This window comes from Felis catus, chromosome B1, assembly GCF_018350175.1.
Source record: "Felis catus isolate Fca126 chromosome B1, F.catus_Fca126_mat1.0, whole genome shotgun sequence".
Classification (NCBI taxonomy): domain Eukaryota; kingdom Metazoa; phylum Chordata; class Mammalia; order Carnivora; family Felidae; genus Felis; species Felis catus.
In genome coordinates this window covers 35,452,570-35,472,448 of record NC_058371.1, presented here as the reverse complement: position 1 = coordinate 35,472,448, position 19,879 = coordinate 35,452,570, and the positions used below count along the sequence as shown (strand labels likewise).

Below are 19,879 nucleotides of genomic sequence, written 5' to 3'. Positions count from 1 at the left end.
GGAACTGAAGTTGGTAACATGCTTCCCACAGCTGTTTTCAGCCTCCAGTGAGGCAGGGGCCATGAAATAACAGCCTGTGTTATTGTATTTATTTTTCATTGTGTGCAAATATATGTTTGTTGTAGAAATACCAGAAATATAGAAAAGCAAAGAGGGAAAACAGAAAACACCCCAAATCTTACAGCCTCGGGACCATCACTGAGGGAGATCCTTCCCTATACCTTGTTCATATGTAATGTGCTACATGAAGTTACTGTTATTAGACATATCACAACAGCCCCCCCACTGGGGCTTCAAGGGTGGCCAGAGAAATTACCAGTGTGGAAAAACTCCTGTGGCTTCATATCAAGAGGGTGGTCTGACTTTGTCTTTTCTGACCCCAGAGTGTTGACAGCCCCAGGGACTGGTACCGAAGAATGTTCCAGCAGATTCACCGGAAAATGCCAGGTGAGACACGCTTCTAGGGCCCTCTCTCTGCCTGATTGGGCTCCACCCCTGAGGCAGGGGGAGGGATGGGCAGAAAAGGGAACGTACCTGCTCAAGGAGGTCTCCACTACCCCAGGCTCTGTGGTGAGCGGTCCCTAAAACAGGCCAAAGGGCTTGGAGCCTCCAAAGTCTTCTCTGTCCTTGGGCGGGGAGGGGGGATGATGACCAGACACTGTCCCTGGTATCCTCTGAGAGTTCCAGGAAGCCATGCAGTCACTCATTTGTCACATCAGCCCCCTGGTCATCTATTGAGCACTTACTGTGTGCTGAGCACTATTCTGGGTGCTGAAGATAAAACAGGGAATAAAAAAGAATGTCATTGCTGCAGTGAAGCTGAAGACAGAGGGAGACACAGAATGAACAGATAAATATTTAATATGGCAGATTGTGGTAAGGGCAAGGGAGAAAAGAAAAGGTCAGTGCCCAGTGTGGGCTGGTCAGGGAAGGCCCTGATAGGTGGTGGCATCTGAGCAGAGCTGAGGGAGGGAAGGAGTCCGCCCTGCAGAGCCAGGAGAGGAGCCTGGCAGCAGGGGGAGTGGCAGAGACCCAGAGGCAGAAGCAGGCCTTTCTGGAGCAGCAAGGAGAGGCTGGGCTGGGGTGAGAGGGGCACTGGTGGGAGACAGAGGCAGAGTGATGGGATCTGGTCACTGTGGGCCTTTAGGGCCATTATCAGACTTTGGCTTCTACTCCGTAAGAGCTGAGGAGCCACTGGGAGGTTCTGAGCAGAAGAGTGACCTGCTCTGGAGGCTGGCCCCGGCTGCCGGGTGGGGAGGAGACTCTGGAGGCCCGGCTGCCAGGTGGGGAGGAGACGAGGATGCAGGATGGAGTGAACCACTTAGGGGGCCTGGCTTTAATCCAGGTTAGAGACGGACAGTGTCTCAGACCAGGGCAGTAGCAGTGGGACTTGTGGGATTGTGGAGACAGAGTCATGGGGATTTGCTGATGGATTGGATGTGGCATGAAGGAGAGACGTCACGGATGACTTGAAACCTGAGCAAGTCAAAGAGCCCCCCTCTTATAAGTACAGGGAAGTGAGACAGGTACAGTCTAAGGGGTGTTCAGTTTTAGATGAGGTCCATCTGCTTGGGGGTGTCAAGCAGGCAGTTAATATGCAAGTCAGCAGTTCAGGGGTGAGGCCTAAGCTACAGATGGAAATACCTGGGATTCACTCAAAGATATTTTGATTTAAAGCCCCCAACTAATTCCAATGTGAATTCCTGCAATAGACAGTATTTTTTTTTTTAAGCCAGAAGACTAGACAGGATCACCTGGGGAGATAGACAGAGGCCCAAGGACTGAGTCCCCAGGTACTTGGATGTTCAGAGATTTGAAAGATGAGCAGAATCAGCCAAGCAGACAAAGAAGGTACAGCAGGGAAGCCAAGTGAAAAAGAACTTTCCAGGAGGAATGATCCACTGTGACAGATCGACCATTTTAAAAAATATTTTTAAAGTTTGTTTTTGAGAGAGAGAGAGCGAGCAGGGGAGGGGCAGAGACGGAGAGGGACAGAAAGAATCCCAAGCAGGCTCCACGCTGTCAGAGTGGAGCCTGATGCGGGCTGGAACTCACCAACTGTGAGATCGTGACCTGAGCTGAAAGAAAACAAGAGTTGGAGGCTTAACTGACTGAGCCACCCAGGCACACTGACCATTTTGATTTGGTAACATGGAGGTCACTGGGGTCTTTCGTAAGAGCAGTTGGGGGCAATCTGTTGGAGCTGAAATCTGCTTACCAAAAAGGGGCATTGGAGACAGTGAGTTAGTGATGGCACAGCTGTTTCTTGCAAAGGAAAGCCAAACAGTCTAGGAGCTGGAGGACGTCTGGGATCTGGGGAGAGGCATTTTGGTTTGCATTTAAGACAAGTGCTGTTGTGGCACGTCTGCATGCCAAGGGGATCAAGTGGGTTGGCTGGTCAGCAGCTTTTCCTAGGAGGCCCCGGAAAGTCATGAGCGCCATGAGGAGTGGGTCTGGGCAAAGGGGGAAGGACAGGCATTCAGAAGGGGGTGCAGAAAGGGAAAGAGGGAGAAGGGGAGGTGGAATTTCCCCAACCTGACATGGTGAGGGCAGGTTTACAAAGGTCAGGGAAAGGGTGTGTGTGGGAACGTGGGGAGGGAGGAACAGGAGGGTTTGGGCAAGTCCGCTGCCTGGGTTGGCTCACTCAGGCCCGAGGTCTGCCAGAGGCATTTCAAGCCCTCCAGAGAACTGCCCTCCTAATTCCTTCCCTCCCTCGGGACATTCTTCAGGCCCTGACTCAGCCCCTTGTCCCCTGCTCTAGCAGGAGGATGGCTGGGAGCAGCTGAGGGAGCCTCACAGGGCTCGGTGTCCTCACTTGCGGCCCCACCCCTGATATGGTCCTTTCTGCTCCTGCAGACCTGCAGCTGGACTGGACCTTTGAGGAATCACCCAAAGGTGAGGGGATGCGGGTGGCCCGCCCCAACTCAGTGCCTGCATTTGCCCATCTCGTAAGCCGTGCCTGGCTTTGAGGCTCCCCCGTTGGCTTCCTTCAACTTGAGAAGTTCCTATAGCCCTTTTTCAGTGAGCTTCAAATCCCCTGGTAGGTGGCGATGAAAAACCTCAGCTTCGCTGTCCGGTCGACATCTTAGCCCTGGCTCTGATTTCTCTGGGCTTCTCTCTCATCATCTGTAAAATGGGGACACTACCTACCCCAAAGTTGTGGAGATTTAGTAAAGAGTGTGAAGCCCTTGGTGCAAAAACCCCAGCCCTGTTCCCACAAGCCACCCATGAGCATGTGTGAGCGTGGGTGCCAGAGCCTTCAATGGTCACCCAGGTATCCTCAAGCTCAGCTCTCACTTCCCCTGGCCTGTCTTCTCCCACCCTCAGTGGCTTCCTCCTGTGCGGCCTCTGCAGACTCAAGGCATCCAGCGCCCCAGCAAAGACCGGCTGCCAGGCCAGGCCAGGCCTCTTCTCTGAGTGGGTGAGCCATCCTAGGAAAGGGGCCCAAGTGCTGCAGAGGGGTGCTAGCTTCCTTGTGGGGACTGGCACCCCCTGGTGGCCATGGCCGGTGCAGCCTCTCCGTGCCCCCCTCCCTCTGCCCTACCCCACAGCTCTGCTCCTCCTTAGGGTCCCCACCACTCCAGATACCCTCCTCGCAGCCAGGGCCAAAGGGGAATGGCGGGCAGGGGTGGACTCCGCACCCATTCCTGGTCAGGAATGCCTGTGATTCTTTTGTGGTTGGTAGCAGGAACTCATCACACCAAAGATCCACAGGTCATATGGGGTGGAGAGTGGAGTGGCCCACAGGCTGGGCGTGGACCTGTGGCCATTCACTCCACAGCCTTAGAGAAAACAAGGGGTGCAGAGGATCCCAAGTTTCCTCCCAAGTCGGGGGAGATGAGGATGAGAGAGGCACCCTTCCACATAAGTGAAGGATGTAGTTCCTTTGTTCTGCACAAACCACACAAGCCCAGCCCAGGCTGCCAGGGTCCTGGAGGGGCTCAGCCAGACCTTGAGAATCAGGAGCTCTGCTCACAGTGAAATCAAGGGGTTTCTTATTCCTTTATAGGAAGGGATTACCCTCATTAGCGTGGCCATAACTGGCCTGTGGCTCTTGGTGTCATCAGTAAGATAGAGGCTAAGAGCTCAAGATTTGAACCCAGAATTTGGATTCAAGCTGCTGTGCTGCCACTAGCCATGTGACCTTGGGCACCTTAACCAATCTCAGCCATCTGTTGAGTGGGGACCACAAGGTGGTTGTGAGTATAAAGGCACATAGCAAGTCTCCACAAATATCACTAATATACAGGAGTAAATATGACTAGAGCTCCCTTAAATTAGGAATGGTGTATTCTATTCTCATTACCACTGTTATTACTAATATCATTATTTCTAAAATAGGGAATAGAGTCATACAGCCAATAAATCCTCACCTTCCGGTCAGACATTCCATCATTTGATAAGCTTGGTACAGTGAATCCACTTGGTGGAAACATTCAAACTCAACAGAGGCTGGAACATTTAAGCCAGCCAAGAAAGGAGCCCTGGAGGGGAACTAGGGCAAATGTGACCGTGTGGAGCTTTGGTGGCTGGAGTGTTTTCACAGATGACATCACTGAATCCAGAACCCTTAAGGGACTGAGGCTGAGGGAACAGAAATAGCTTACCCAGGCTCCTGAGTCAGGGCCACAGGCTCTTTCCCCTGCCCTGGGTTCTCCTTGGACTAGGATGTGGTCCCACACTCAGGCATGTGTGTAAGACCGCTCAGCTGTGACAGCCAGAAAGACCAGCTTCATCAAAGCTGCACAGACATACATAGCCACAGTCATGGGGCCAGACTGAACACGAATGTAGAGTAGTTCACCAAGGCCAGTAGGAAAGGTCTAGCCATAGCTTCACCACACCCTCATGAAGGTGGGAATCCTACTCACATTATAGGTATTGAATCTGAGGCTCTAAGAGCCCTGTAACTTGCCAAAAAGGTCACAGCTAAGTGGTAGAGCTGGCATTTGAACTCAGAGCTTGTAACTTTCCAGTATGTAATACTGCTTTCGCAGGCTGGAGCCAGTAGTGAGGGGTGATGTGTGTATGTGCAGGGCTGTGTTTTCACGTATGCCTCAGTCTCCCTAAAAGGAAACTGAAGAGATGTCCTCCCCTGTCTTTAGAAGAAGTTGGGACGCCTCTGAAGAGTCTTCTAGAAGCACCTTCAACTGTAATCCTGGAGCATCCTCCCTACACCAGACCCCACATCAGGTAGCCTTCCCAGCATCCTTCCCACACTACCCCCAATGCTGTGCCCTTTGGCCAGTCCCCTCTGCCGAAAGAGTATAGATAATGCCCTTTCAGTTTGGGGCCTGTCTTGTGCAGCCCTGAAAGCCCAGAATCCTTAGGAGGGCACTGGCAGGCACAGGGGTGAGGCAGTGGCCTACAAGCCTACTTTTTGAGCCTGGACAGTCTCCTGGCACCCCTCTACTCAAGCTGATGCCCACCAACTTCCATGCAGGTGCTCAGACGCCAAGAGAAAGTGGAAAATGTCTGGACAGAAGATTCTTGGAACCAATTTCTGCAAGAACTAGAGAGTGGGCAGAAGGTGAGTGTCCTCCTGGCCCTCTGAGAGTGGTCATACTCCTTAGCTAGTGCATTTACGAAAGGGGATTCACCCCCTCTGACTTACCTTTCCCACCCTTAGCCCAAGAAACCGCTAGTGGACGACCCTGTTGAGAAGCCCTCCCAGCCCATTGAGGTGAGTGCTGCAGGATAGGCTGGTGAAGGAGAGAGACAGCTATGTTGCGGGACAAATGAGGGAGACTCCTGGGTGATATTGGCCCCAGTGACCGTGGGCAAAGGCCAGAGACCCAAAGCTCTGACCCTCTCCAGTCCCGTAGAGTTGACCTCTGTATGCCCAGCACCTGGGACAGTACCTGGCATAAAGTATACACTCAAATATGTGTTGAATCAATGTCTATTGACCAAAGCGGGACCAGAGAAGGGAGTGGTCAGTGTGGACTTGTCAGGAAGTGTTCTTGGAGGTGGAGCTGGGCTCTCAAGATTTGGGAGAGCTTGTTGAGCCAGAGAGAGAGCACTCAGTGTGGGGAGACACAGAGGCAAAGGCTGGAGGGGCAGCAGGAGGGAGAGCAGGTGGAGTACAGGCTGTGGAAAGCACAGAAGACTTGATCAGAGAGGAAATAGGGAGCCTGATAGGCTCTGGAGCAGGGAAGTAACAAGACAACAGACACTATCAGGAAGTACTAAGGTACTATCATGGGAGTAGGGATGGGCGAGCCCGGTCAGATGGGAGGGGCCAGTGAGAAGCTGTGGAAAGGCCATCCTGATACCCTGAGACAGCTCTGGGCAGGCCCACCGGCAGGGAGCCTGCCCTTTACCCAAGCACTGCGTGCTTTGTCCAGCTGCCCATTGGGTTTCTCACATCTGACCTTCGATCAGCGCTCCCGCACTGTGTCCTCCACCACCCCGCGCTCCCGCCCCTTCCTCCCTCTCCCCACCCCCGTTACTGCCCAAGTCTCTCCCCATAACCCGCCCCCAGGTCCTGCTGGAGAGAGAGTTGGCCAAGCTGAGCGCGGAGCTGGACAAGGACCTAAGGTCAATTGAGACCCGGCAGCCATCCCCCAAGGTACCGACCTCCCAGTCCCCTCCTGGGACCCTGAGCCCGCAGCAGCTGAGCGTGGGTGGGAGGGGCAGGCAGACCAGAGGTGTTGCCTCCAGCGCGACCTTGGACGGACTTCATCCCTGTCTGCTCTCTCCTTTATAAAATGCAGGGCGTTGACTTTTCCAAATGACCCCTAAGAACCCTTCCAGGCGGACTCCACGTCAGCCTGACGTCCTAGTGCCGGGGGCTCCCCGCCCCGGCCTCGCCCCGCCCCGCACCCCCCCCCCCCGCCGACCTCGGCCCGCAGGGACCCCAACCCTTACCCGGCCCCAGTTTCCTGGGCCGGCCTCCCCTCTTCCGCCACCCCACGGTTCCTCCCCCGGCTCGTCGGCTCCTCCCGGGTTCCCGGCCCTCCCGCCTGCGCGGGCGACTCTAGGACCCCGCGTCCCTCCTGCCCCTTCCCACCCCTCCCGCCCTTGCGAGCCGCAAACTTTTCCGGAGGCGGCGGCCTCGGCTGCCGCGGGGCTCCAGCGTCCCGGGCCCTGACCGCGCCCGGTCTCCCCGCACAGAGTTCCCAAGTGCCCCGACGGTGCCGGGAGCCGCGGCCTCCAGCGCGGTGAGTGGCCCGGCGGGGCGCCGGGGACGTGGCGCGGGGAGGGGGCGGCCGCGCTGGGAAGGGGGGCGAGCCCCGCGGAGGGCGCGGGAGGAGGGGCCTGGGAGGTTGGCCAGTGGCCGCGGAGGGAAACCTGTCCCCGTCCGAGGACTGGGTGGCCTCGGCCAGCGGCGGAGCGAGGCCGAGGGAGCCTCGCGCTTCCCACGCGCCCTCCCGCGGCCCCAGGCCGCACCCTTTCCCGGCCGCGACCGCTGGGGAAGTAGGACATCCTGTTCAGAGCCCGGGACGTGGGAGACGCCTTGGGAGGAGGCGGCGGGAGATGCGGGGAGACTTTTGGGCGGGCAGGGGTGAGCGGCGTAGGGTGTGAGGCCCCGGACAGGTGGCTCACTCGCTGTGTCCCGCGCAGCCCGGCCTCCGCCTGGAGCTCCAGTTACCCGAATGCACTTTACCAGGGTTCCTCCCGGCCCCTGAGCCCCCACAGAATGGCGGATGGAACAAGCCCCTTCCTAGGTCGCAGGGACTTTGTCTACCCTACCTCGGCCCGAGGTAAGGACCAGCTCTTTTTCTCACCCAGACGCCCGCCACCACGCACCAGTTATGCTGGTGCCTGGGCTGGGGGTGGGGGGCGGTGGGGGGGGTGGGGGGGTGGGGAGGCAGGACGTTCATAGAGCCCCCTGCTTCCACTGGTCCCTGTCATGGGGTGGAGGGGGGGAGCGGAACACCATCCCAACTCCGCCCCCCCAGACGTGGCGTTCCCAAGCTGAGGTAGCGCTTCTCCACAGACCCTAGTGCCTCTGAACGAGGGGGCAGCCCAGCCAGGAAGGAAGAGAAGAAGGTAAGGAGGGGTGAAAGCACTAGGGTCAGGGTGCGAGGGGGTCTGGGGTGGGTCCCGGTGATAGCTGTTTCAGACCCGCCGCCTGCTTGACTGAGGTGACTCCCTCTGTCCTCTCCTCCTGCCCAGAGGAAGGCCGCCAGACTCAAGTTTGACTTCCAGGCACAGTCCCCCAAGTAAGTGCCCTTCTCTCTCCTCCCCACCCCCAGGACTGTCTCTGCACCCTATGGGAGGAGGGGAGGACAGGGCTGCCGGGGCCTCCCCAGAGGTGGGTGAGACTCTGGGTGCACTAGACAGGGTCTGAAGGGAAGGAGGATTGGGAGGGCCTCACTTTGCTGGATGTCCTTACTCTGGCCTGCAGGGAGCTGACTCTGAAGAAGGGTGACATTGTCTACATCCACAAGGAGGTGGACAAGAACTGGCTGGAAGGGGAGCACCATGGTAGACTGGGCATCTTCCCTGCCAATTATGTGGAAGTAAGCGGGAGAGCAAGCAGGAGTGTGGCCTGGAGGGCGGATGGGTTGCAGAGACTTAGGGTGCAGACGCACTGACCCCTCCACAGCCCTTCTCTGGAGCTGACTGCTTCCCACACATCTCACAGGCTTCCTGATAGGTAAAACTGTGGACTCCAGGGGCAGGGGCCTGGTCAGCCTCATTCATGCCCTTGGCCCCCACAGGGCCGCACCCAGTACTTTGCCTGTACTCAGGACATGTTTCTTAAATGAGGACTAAAGGTAGAGCGCAGCCCATGGAGGAGAACCAAGCGACCCCATCCCTGTGCCCAGACTTTCACCATTCAGCAGCTCTCTCAAGCTGTCTTTGGGAAGGATCCCGAGGGCAACTGGCAAGGGCGTGTAGTGTGTGACAGCTTTCTAATCACATCACATGTACATGCATCGCTTTCTTCATCTGTAGTACCTTCCTTGTTCTCTCATTAACCTGAGAAGAGATCAGTCAGCCCCACTTTACAGATGCCCTTGTAAGGTTCAGAGACAAGTGGTTAAGTACAAGATCCAGAGGTGCCTGACTGGCTCAGTGGGTAGAGCATGCGACTCTTGGTCTTGGGGTTGTGAGTTTGAGCTTCACATTGGGAGTAGAATTTACTTAAATAAAGAAAACTTTATTTTCCTTGAGTATTTAATGATATAAATTTCTCTGTAAGCACTGATTTAACTATGCTCCACAGGTTTTGATGTTTTGCTTTTTTTTAATTCAACTCAAAGTATTTTCTCATTTCCTTTGTGACTTCCTCTTTGACCCATGGATTGGGTTATTGTTTAATTTGGGCTCTTGATTTGATAAGAATCAGTAGGCCTCCCTTACCTTCAGAACAGTCTCTGTGATTCTGAAACTCCACCAAATATATGCAGTATCCCGTGTTATTAGTCATTTACATATTAGTATGAAATAGTTTACTAGCTTCTTGATTTTTTTTATGAATAGGGTGAAGCAAAGGGAATGTGGGGATTCTAGGCACCTGGTGGGGTAGAAGGGACAGGGAAGAAGGATACTTGGTATCGGCAGTGGTGTTAGATCCTCACTTTTAGATCAGGTTGCAAGATGTTCCCTGCTTTTTAGAACTCTTCATTTACTTCTGTACTCTAATTTAAACTGTCTCTTAGGACTGACTTCCATCTTTGTTCTTCCACTGCCTACTCCACATACCACAGGGGAAATTCTTCCTCCAGTAGCCTTCTGGGACTAACCACCCCTTGGCTGTGCTCACCCTGGACACCCCAAAGCTTGTGTCTGCTGTCTGTATCCTTGCTGGCTTCTGGGGCACATCTCACCGATACCATCTTCTCTTTGTTACCTCACCCTCCCGGGAGCCTCAGGTCTGCCCAGTTGATGCCCAGGCTTAACCTTTCTTCCTCTAGGTGCTGCCTGCAGATGAGATCCCTAAGCCCATCAAGCCTCCAACCTACCAGGTGCTGGAGTATGGAGAAGCAGTGGCCCAGTACACTTTCAAGGGGGATCTGGAGGTGGAGCTGTCCTTCCGCAAGGTGCGGCCAGGCAGGAAGTGGGGGGGGGGGGGCGGTCAGGGGCCGGTGAGGACATGGGTAAATATGTGTAGCTCAAACATTTTTTAAGAAGTCAAGTGTACCCATCTTCTCCCAGTATTTAAAAATTTTTCTAATCTCTTTGCATATGTTTCCCCTAATTTAGCCCATTTTTTAAAAGTTTGAAACTTCTAGAGTAGTTGTGCTTTTTTCAGTTGCAGGTTGGTAGGCTGTGAGGATCATAATCAGCATTTTTATAAGAACAGAATGGAAATCTTATAATGCTTTGCATGTAGAAAGGGTATTTTATCAAACTTTTAGGCACTTACATATGTACTCATGTGCGTGTGTGCGTACTGGGTTGTTATTAGAATGTTAATTTTTACTATAGATCATAAGGAAGTTTGAAAAAGTCCTAGAAAGCGGGAGCTGGTCTCGCTTTGGTTGATTTTGGGGGCAGAGACCGTGAATGCCCCTAGCGAAGGTCCTCCAGAAGAGCTAGCCCCAGGGAGAGAGAGGGAAGGAGCTGGCTGGGTAGTGAGAGGTGGGGGGCGGGAGAGGGCTGGAGACCATCCTCCCCAGGGCAGCCCTGCCTAATGTCAGTCAGCATGTGGGCTTGAGGACACACTGGCTGTCCCTGGGAGTTTGTTTTTTGATGCACTGGTGATAGATCACCCAGTGAAGAGGCAGGGACAGGACCGTGTCACGGCAGTGGCGACTGATGGCTGTCCAGTGCTTCTTACCAGTCGGCCACTGATCTCTCTTGCTCCTCACAGCAACACGATTGCTATCCCCACTTAACATGTGAGGAAACTAGGCTCAGAGAGGCACAGTAACTTGTCCGAGGCCACACGACTTGAAATTGGCAGAGCCACCAGGTTCCCCCGTGACCGGAATTCCGGGGAGAGGGTGCTTTGGAGTCAGAGGGGTACATGTCACATAGGCTTCCCAAAGAGGCAGGACTTGATCCATGCCCAGTGCGGCATGTTGTGGGAAGAGCCCAGGCAGCCGGGGCTTGGCTCCTGATTCCACCACCTTCTAGTGACGTGACTGCACAACCTGCTGACCTGCTCTGAACTTGCTCTGTGCAAGGCATTAGGTTTAAATGAGACAGCCCCCGTGGGCACCCGCAGGGGCATGGTGCCCAGGAGGGCCTTGCAGATGCTGATGCTTTTCTGCACCCCCAGGGGGAGCGCATCTGCCTGATCCGCAAGGTGAATGAGAACTGGTACGAGGGGCGCATCTCCGGCACAGCGCGCCAGGGCATCTTCCCTGCCAGCTACGTGCAGGTGTGCCGTGATCCCCGGGTCCGGATCTGTGACGATGGCCCCCAGCTCCCTGCGTCTCCCCATCTGACCACCGCCCGTCTGGCTCGGCACTCCAGCTCCCCATTAGCACCACACAGCCCAGTCGATCCTGACTGGGGGAGCCAGACCTCCCCCCGCCGTACTGGCTTCTCCTTCCCCACCCAGGAGCCCAGAGCCCAGGGCCAGGTAAGGTGACCTGCCTCAGCTTAGAGAGCTGATCCCTGCTTCCCACACTATTTCCTCCATTCCTTTGACAGAATCCTTTGGATTCCTTCCTAGTCTGCCCCAGGACAGATCAGTGGAATAGCTGGGCAGAACCTTGCACAGCAGAGCCACCCTGGCCTTGTGGACCACAGACCTCTCAAGTTGGTTCTGGCTCTTGAGCTGCAGCCCAGGAAGGCATGGGGCAGCCAGCTAGTTTTAGGTGTGACCCCAAAGCCAGCCCCGACCTCCTGACCATATAGACTCCACTCTTGTGATTTGCCTGTTATCAGTTTCTAGGACAGGGTCATGTGGGAGTCAGAGGTCTGCCATTCCCTTGCGTCTGACCTTAGGCAGATGACATACAGTCTCTGGATTTAGGTTTTCTCCGCTGTGGAATGGGGATAATAATTCCCACTGGAGAGGGTACTCGGGTGGGTTTGAACTAAAAGCTTATAGTAGCTGATGGGGAAAAGATATCATTGGTACTTACGCTGACATAGTCCACAAACAGGTACGCTCACTCCTGTGCTCATCCATTCACTCAGCAAACCTATGGGAGCATGAGGCACGTCCCATGCCTGGCTTTGTGCTGGCGTTTAGAATCGGCCACCTACCCTAGCTGGGCCTCAGCTTCCCAGCCCCTGTGAAGTGCAATGCTCAGACAGACCTCTCTGCCATGGGGGTTCAGAGGATGAGATGGGGGCAGGAGGTAAAGTGGGAGGGCCCACTGCACTTCCCCTCCCTCATGCCTGCATGTGCCTGCCTTTCGTCCCGTGGACCCCCAGGGTTTCGGCACCCCTGGGTCAGCTCTGTCCCATCCTGGAGGCTCCAGCCATCCCGTGGACCTGGGGACCTCCCCCAACACCACTCAGATACACTGGACCCCGTGAGTACCATCTGGGGGTGCTTGATCAGGGGTGGAGTGTTGCTTGCAGGCAGTGCTGAGCACAGTGACGCCCCGCCCCCCCCCGCCCCATAGCTTGCCCTTTTCCCACTAAGATAGATTTGGTAAACTCCTGCGTTTGGCACCGATGGATGATTTGCTGGGCGGCCACTTGTCTGTGGTGGTCCTGACCTGTCTCTGCTAGCCCTTTGTCCTTAAAGCAAGTTTCCCACACTCTGCCCCTTGGCCTCAGTCTCCTCACTGTGTTTCCAGCCCTGAGGTCAGTGCGCGTATGTGTGAAGTGTGGGAACTGGTAGAACAGACCTGAAGGCACTGGGAGCTCGGAGGAGGAGGGGTTGGGGTAGTTAGGGCTTGGAGCACAGGGTGCAGGCCTGGGAAAGGTTGCACTGAAGCCAGACAGAGTTGCCATTCTAGAAGCTGGGCCAGGAGCCAATGGGATTATCTGGAAAATTCAGAGGACACGGCAACACTTGAGTTAGACTCTCTGGGCCTGATCTGAGGCAGGGGCCAGACTCTAGTTGTTGCCATGATGCTGTCTCCCACAGGTATCGGGCGATGTACCAGTACCGGCCCCAGAATGAGGATGAGCTGGAGCTGCGGGAGGGGGATCGTGTGGACGTCATGCAGCAGTGTGATGATGGCTGGTTTGTGGGTATGTGGGCCTGGCAGGTGGGCTGGGGGGTGGCAGGTTGGAAGGGGTATTTCAGGGTCCCAGGGAGGTGGGCTGAGGGGCAGACCAGAAGGGGATATCTGTGAGTTCTGGGCAGGATAGCTGGGGAATATCTCAGGGTCCTGGGGGATGACCCAAGGGACAGGTCAGAGTGGATATCTTGGGGTTCCTTGGAAGATTTAGTGGGCTGTCGGCCTGCCAGTGCCGATTCAGCAAAGATTTGCAGTCTGACCGACAAGCCCAGGGTCACTGATGAAGTCAGCATGGACTCGAGACAGCAGCGTTCCTGACCTTCACAGCCCTGGTCCTTCCCACCACACACCTGTCTCTGATGGGAAGGACCAAGTCTCACATCCAAATATACCCACCCCCCACCCCCAGTTAGCAGCTGGCTCCCCTGCCCACAAGAGGGAGTAGAGAAAGATCCCGGCCCTTAGGGCTGGTCCTAGGGCAGCTCAGGCAAAAGACTAAAGCAGGAAGCCTCAAGTTGGCCTTGGCCTGGTTCAAGGTGACCAACCCAGCAGGCTTCACACAGCCTGTTTCCTCCAAGTGGGCAGGGCCATACAGGCCTCAGCTTCAGAGGAAGGGACCGTTTTCAGAGAGTAGCGAGCAGCCAGAGCCCCCTCCCACAGCAGGCTGCCGAGCCTAAAGGGTGGCAAGGCTGCTTGGTGGCCCCAGGGGCAGTCTCTTGACCTGGCAACCCACCGTTTCTCATCTGAATCCTAGCACCTCATTGCTGACCAAGTTTCTGACACACCAGCGATCACGGAGCACTAACGTGTTAACAGCGCTTGCCTCAGAGGGGTGGGCTTGGGGGGCACATCCTCATTTTCCTCTGTACACTTCTGCTTTTGCTGGATTTACTTAGTTTATTTATTTATGTTGAGACAGTCAGAGAGCGCAGGGGAGGGGCAGAGAGAGGGGGAGAGAGAGAATCCCAAGCAGGCTCCACACTGACAGCACAGAGCCCGATGCAGGGCTTGAACTCACGAACTGTGAGATCATGACGTGAGCTGAAATCAAGAGTTGGATGCTTAACCGACTGAGCCACCCAGGTGCCCCTGCTTTTGAATTTTTTTTCTTTACTACCAATAAAGCTTTGCAAATGTAGACAAGAAGAAAAAGCACCACTTTTGTGGTATAAGCCACAAGTGCTTTTAGAGGAAAGACTTGGAAAGTTCAGTATCTTAGTCACGCTAACACAGTCCAAGAGCTCAGTAGCTACATGTGGCTAGTGGTTATCATTTTGGACAGGGAAGGCTTCCTGGAGGAAGTTGGGGAGCTAGGCCTTGAAGGGCAGGGGAAGGATTAGGGGAGGCATCCCAGGTAGGGGAACAGTATCGGCAAGGCCTGGGGACAGGGTGAGCATAGGCTGCTCATAAGGAAGTCAGGATGCCAGCCTGCTAGGAGGGGAAGGTTCAGGACTTTACTTTCATTTTATATTCCTGTGTCTTGTAGCATTCTCCCTTCTCCACCCCCAGAACATGGGTTTCTTTGGGGTTGTAGCAGACCCAAGGCCTGGATTTTACTCCCACCTCTACCCCTAAGTGCTTTTGGGGAATTCACTCGGCCTTCTCTTTAGGCCTTGCCTGCCTGTCCCATCTGTAAGGTGAAGGTGAAGGACGCCTAGGTGGCTCAGTGGGTTAAGTGTCTGACTCAATTCTGGCTCAGGTCATTGATGGTGGTGACATGGAGGCCCGCGTCCAGCTCTGCACTGGGTGTGGAGGCTGCTTGGGGTTCTGTCTCTCCCAAAATAAATAAATAAACATTTAAAAAAAATAAATTGAAGGTGTGGCATCTGAATGGCTCGGTTGGTTAAGCATCCAGCTTAGGCTCAGGTCATGATCTCGCGGTTTGTGGGTTCCAGCCCCACATCGGTCTCTGTGCTGACAGCTCGGAGCCTGGAGCCTGCCTCTGATTCTGTGTCTCCCTCTTTCTCCGCCCCTCCCCACTCACACTCTGTCTCTCTGTCACTCTCTCTCTCTCTCTCTCTCTCTCTCTCTCAAAAATAAATAAACATTAAAAAGTTTGTTTTTAGGGGCACCTGGGTGGCTCAATCGGTTAAGCATCTGACTTCAGCTCAGGTCATGATCTCGTGGTCTTTGAGTTCGAGCCCCGCATCAGGCTCTGTGTTGACAGCTCAGAGCCTAGAGCCTGGTTTCGATTCTGTGTCTCACTCTCTCACTGTCCTTACCCCGCTTGCACTCTCTCTCTCTCTCTCAAAAAATAAACATTAAAAAAGTTTTTTAAATTGTTTTTAAAAATAAAGGTGAGAACAGTGAGTTTCCTCCATATTTAAGGTCTGCTAAATCTCAGATTTAAGGTCTGAATTCATCCTCCTGCTTACTTTCCTGAGGAAGGCTGGGTAATTCAGTGCTGTGTGCAAAGTTATACACTGTAGAGTACTCAAACTCCGAGTCATTGAATTTAGGAAGTGTAGCTTTGCCCAGCTGCCCGCTAGGGGGCAGAAATGAGGAAAGCAAATCCTTCGTCCCTGGGACAGGGACTCCACATGCAGTTCCCGGCACTGCCAGTAGGAAGAAGGTCCTACACCCCCACATTCCTACTAAATAAAGAAGTTTAGGGAATTCCTTTTCTCTTTTTCTCTTTCAGGTGTCTCCCGGAGGACCCAGAAATTTGGGACATTCCCTGGAAATTATGTAGCTCCGGTTTGAGTGGTGGTCTCCGTGGCAACTCAGAGCCAAGCCAGGATGGGGTGGGGAGCGGTAGCACTTACAGGAGGGAGAGAAGATCCACCCCCCTCCCTTCCCCAAGACCTGACCTGCTGGCATCTGCAGACAACTCCAGCAGCCATTCTTTGGAGCCCCCTCGAAGCCCCCTGGACTGCTTCCCACCCACAACTCACAAACATTCCTCCAACAGCCTTTTTATTTCCTCCCCTACCACACTCCCCAAATATAGAGGTCTGCTTTGAAGTGGAGACTGTTTCCAGGCCTTATTGAGACCAGACCCTGGAGCCCCCCACCCCGCCCTGCTATGGCATTTCCTCTAACAGGGACCAGCTCCCAGCTTCACCCCCATGGGGTTCTTCTAACAAGGACCAGCTTCCTAACCTAACAGAGACCAAAGGCCGCCTCTCCCTGGAGGAGATTCCTCCTCTTTCAGTCCAGCTTACCTGCTGCCCCCTTTGCCTTCCTGCCTCCAGCTGGGCTTGGGAGTGAGGTGGGAGAGGGACACAGCACCTCCTTAGTGCCCAAGGCCTGGTAAGAGGTCTTGCCTGAAGGCGCCCTCTTCCCAAAGGCTGCCAAGCCCTGGGCTTGGGCTGTGTGGGCCATCCTGCTGCTGTAGTGCCCAGGAAGGGCTGGGCCTCAGAGGACTGGCCTATTCCAGGTGTTTTCCCAGAAGACTGATATGTGCTGCCCTCCAGCCTCCCCAGCTCCTCCAACCCCCAAGTCCCCTCTGAAAGAGAATGTCAAATAAATCTGGATACCAGGGACCTTGCCAGTCCTTTTCCTTCTGGGCAGGAGAGGGCTCCTCCTGCTTAGCGTTGTGGGAATTCTCTCTGCTGTCAGCTGTGCTGGGAACCAGGTGGGATGTTGAGTGTGTGTGTGAAAGGGGAGGCTGGAAAAACACCATCATTGTCTCTAAAGATCTCAGCCCCTGGGTCTCAGGCAGAATGGGGCAGCCCCCAGGACCAGACAGCAGTCTGACAAGCAATGCTGAGAGAGAACTCACGTCACAGGGCCCAGGGCAAGGCCTGATTGTGGGGAGAAACCAGAGATGGGAGCTGAATGTGGCCTTGTGTGCAGGCTGTTTTGATTCCGGAGTGGCCATGGGGTTGCTGGACTAGATGACATTTCTAGCTCTTCTGCTCCTAATGTTTTCCTTCTGTGTGCTCCAGTTCCACACCAAAGCTCTCGTGTGTTTGTTTACTTTCTTCTTTGAGCTCGGGTTTTTGAGCAATCAATTGCGGGAAGCTGGGAGTGGTGAGGCACAGCTTACCCGAAGCAACTCTTCTCGCCCAAGGTTTCAGAGTCCTGGGGCCTGGTGGATCCTGCTAGGCGACAGCAGTGGCACCGTCTGGGCCGGCTGCTCTGCCAAGAAAGAAAACTCCAGTCCTTGGCAGGTGCTGGGAGTTGAGCAGGGCATGAGGTGCTACACGTGTGTTCTCTGACGTAAGCGTCTCAATGACAGGTATATGATTCTGTTTTATAGGACGAGAGACCGAGGCTGAGAAATTAAGTTGTCTGGGCCACATGAATGTGAAGTCAGGTCCAATGACTCTTGCCACCTGTCTGCACAAAGTGTATCAAATGCCCAGGCAGTCCTTGTCCCAGAGAAGGAAGGTCATGCAGGAGGCCAAGGACTTCCCTGGGGCCCCCCCAGGTTGGGCCTCCTTTATATACTTCCTGGCAATCCTGTCTTCCAGGCCTGTGGGTGGGAAGAGGTGCTGGTGCCTTGCTCTGCCGGGATGGGGGTGGGGGAGACCTGTGAACGACAGGGCCATAGCCTGGGTGTGGCCTGGGCCCCAACACTGGTTAAACAGCAGCTGGAAGAACAAGACCTACGTGCACACCATCTGTTCTGTCCACCCTGGTCCTCACCGCGATCTGCTTCTAAGTTGGTAGGTCCAGCCCATCTTGTGCAAATGATTATTCTCCAGGAACCCACTGGCCTGTTCCTCATCCCCTGTCCCAGCTTCTCCACATTCCCTGATGCCCTCATCAAAGATAGCAGGGTTGTGACTTCCTTTCCCTGGGGCAGAAACCAAATCCACACCCTCTTTGATAGATCCCTGAAACCTCCCCAGCAAGCCAACCCTACGCCCCTGGGCTGCCTGCCACGACAGACCTGCCTGTACAATGACTACTTCTGTGCCTTGACCTGGTGTGAGGCAGGAGGTCACCGGAGGATCACAGGCCTGAGGGGTGAGGGGGACCTGTGGGGTCAGAGTCAGAAAGGGCTGTAGGCCACTGGGTATGCTCATGCCATTAGAGAGGTGAGCTGATAGATTTGCCCAGGGCCACAGAGTTGCTTAGAGCAGGACAGTACTCCCTTCTGTTCCACAGGATCCTTGTCCCTAGGTCAGACGACTTTGTCTTTGTCATGAGTTTTGTGACTGCATGGCCCACAGAGCAGAAATCCTGTAGATTAACCTGTAGATGTTTCTAGAGACCAGTGCAAAGTCAGGAGCACAAAGAGGTGTAAAACAGAGGCCCTGCCACAAATTGGGGGTGAAGGAAGGGAAATTAATCCATTCAATCATTTCAAACAATATTCATTCAACATTTATTGAATGCCTACTGTGTGCCAGGCACTGTACTAGGCTCTGGGAATGGAGCAGTGAACCAATCCCCCGACCCTGCCCTAAGAGGAATCTGCACGCCAGCAGCTTTATATGAGAGGACAGTCTATGCAACAGGAGGCTAAAGTATGCATTATGCTCACTTTACCTGTGGGGAAACTGAGGAAATTACCCAAAGTCCCACAATAAGAAGCAGATCATGCATTTGAGGCTAGGTCTGTGTGACCCCAAGGCTGTGCTCGCCTGTCCTGCAGCTTCCTGCTCCCTCAAGGGCTTCCAGCCTAGTCGGGGAGGTAGAGCAGATGTACCAGGCCAAGTGGCCATTCCAGGAGGCCCAGGACTGGTTGGTGGGAGAGTGGCTTAAGCACACAGAGGACAGAGGCTGTGGGAGGGAGACCCAGAGTCTCCGGGTTTGTGAGTGCAAGGAGGACGAGACACAGGGCATAGGTTGGCGAGAGGGATGGTGAGGGCACTCCTTGCAGAGGGAACCTGGAGGGACTGACTCATACCTGAAGCAGGCAAGTTACAGCTGTGCCCACAGGTGTGCTTCCCTGAAAACAAACCAGCCTGACAGAGACAGTGCAGACTGGAGGCCGGTGGGAGATGCCAGAGCCAGCTCTGGTGGGCCCCGAGGTCTCCGGGGTGAGGGTTGCCAGGTATGGCTCTGGGGAACCATTTGCCAGATGGTACTGAGCCGGTGCTTGGGGCCTTTCTTCGGCTGTCCTCTCCAGAGCCCTAGAGCCTGGGTTCCAGGTGGTTGGCAGAGGGCTGGCCACATGGGCAGCGAGGGCCAGTGGTGACTGTTGGGGCTGGCCCACCCCAGGCGGGGCAGCAGAGAGCGTGAGGGGAGGGCAGCTAGGAAAGGAAAGAGCATCAGCCCGGGAGAGTGCCCAGCGCCCTCCAGCCAGCAGTCTCTCCATCTCTTGGGCCTGGAAGGTCTCCCTGAGCGGAGCAGGCTTGAGAAGCATCTCAAACAGGGAAGCTCTGAGCAGCCCGAAAACCCCAGCAGTCTGCACCACCGACTAGCCGGGACGCCGGCCGTTGGGGAACGGAGTTGAAGAGGTCCGAGGGGCGGCCGGGGCTGGGGATCTGTGGGTGTCGGGGCTGCATCCGCGCCTGTGTCGGAGCCCGGAGTGGGCGGAGATGCCAGGCGGACCGCAGACAGACCCAGCCGGCCCTGCCCCGCCCCAGCCCCGGGTGTGGGGGTGCTCGAGGGGCACTTCGAAGGCGGGTGGGCGCCACCGGCCTGGGGGAGCTTCGGGGGGGGGGGGCGCCAGTCTCAGCTGTTTGTGAAGTGGGGCTCGCGACCCGTCACCGGAACGCCTCCGCGGCACCCTCAGGGGGCAGTCGGGAGGAGAAGGGCACCTCAGGGACGACGACCGCAGCCTTCAGGGGGCTCTAGGGAGAGACCCTCCCCCCACCCGCACACCCCCCGCGGGGCGCGGGCCAGGTGGCAGCGCCGGGGCTGGGCTGCGCGGAGGAGGCGTCCTCCCCGGCCAGGGGCGGCGGCAGGGGCGGCTCCGGGATCACATGGGC

The 19,879-nt window shown here is 55.4% G+C and overlaps 1 protein-coding gene across 11 annotated transcripts in view; it reads left to right on the top strand.

The window, feature by feature from the left end:
* Positions 1–16,534, top strand: part of SORBS3 (sorbin and SH3 domain containing 3) — a 28,680-nt gene extending 12,146 nt beyond the window's left edge. For 5 of the 11 annotated variants that reach the window (XM_023252496.2, XM_045055399.1, XM_023252494.2 and 2 more), the window contains 17 exons: positions 384–447; positions 2,857–2,895; positions 3,328–3,421; positions 5,106–5,193; positions 5,444–5,530; positions 5,630–5,683; positions 6,485–6,571; positions 7,117–7,163; positions 7,567–7,706; positions 7,943–7,995; positions 8,122–8,168; positions 8,354–8,468; positions 9,870–9,995; positions 11,180–11,485; positions 12,289–12,389; positions 12,953–13,059; positions 15,691–16,534. In XM_023252496.2, coding sequence (XP_023108264.2) covers positions 384–447; positions 2,857–2,895; positions 3,328–3,421; positions 5,106–5,193; positions 5,444–5,530; positions 5,630–5,683; positions 6,485–6,571; positions 7,117–7,163; positions 7,567–7,706; positions 7,943–7,995; positions 8,122–8,168; positions 8,354–8,468; positions 9,870–9,995; positions 11,180–11,485; positions 12,289–12,389; positions 12,953–13,059; positions 15,691–15,752 — 1,617 coding nt within the window. In that variant the 3' untranslated portion in view covers positions 15,753–16,534. Of the gene's footprint in view, positions 1–383; positions 448–2,856; positions 2,896–3,327; positions 3,422–5,105; positions 5,194–5,443; positions 5,531–5,629; positions 5,684–6,484; positions 6,572–6,850; positions 7,164–7,286; positions 7,420–7,566; positions 7,707–7,942; positions 7,996–8,121; positions 8,169–8,353; positions 8,469–9,869; positions 9,996–11,179; positions 11,486–12,288; positions 12,390–12,952; positions 13,060–15,690 lie in introns of those variants that run through there. The other 6 variants (XM_023252493.2, XM_023252495.2, XM_045055401.1 and 3 more) reach the window with 6 other exon arrangements.
* The last annotated feature ends 3,345 nt before the right edge of the window (positions 16,535–19,879 follow it).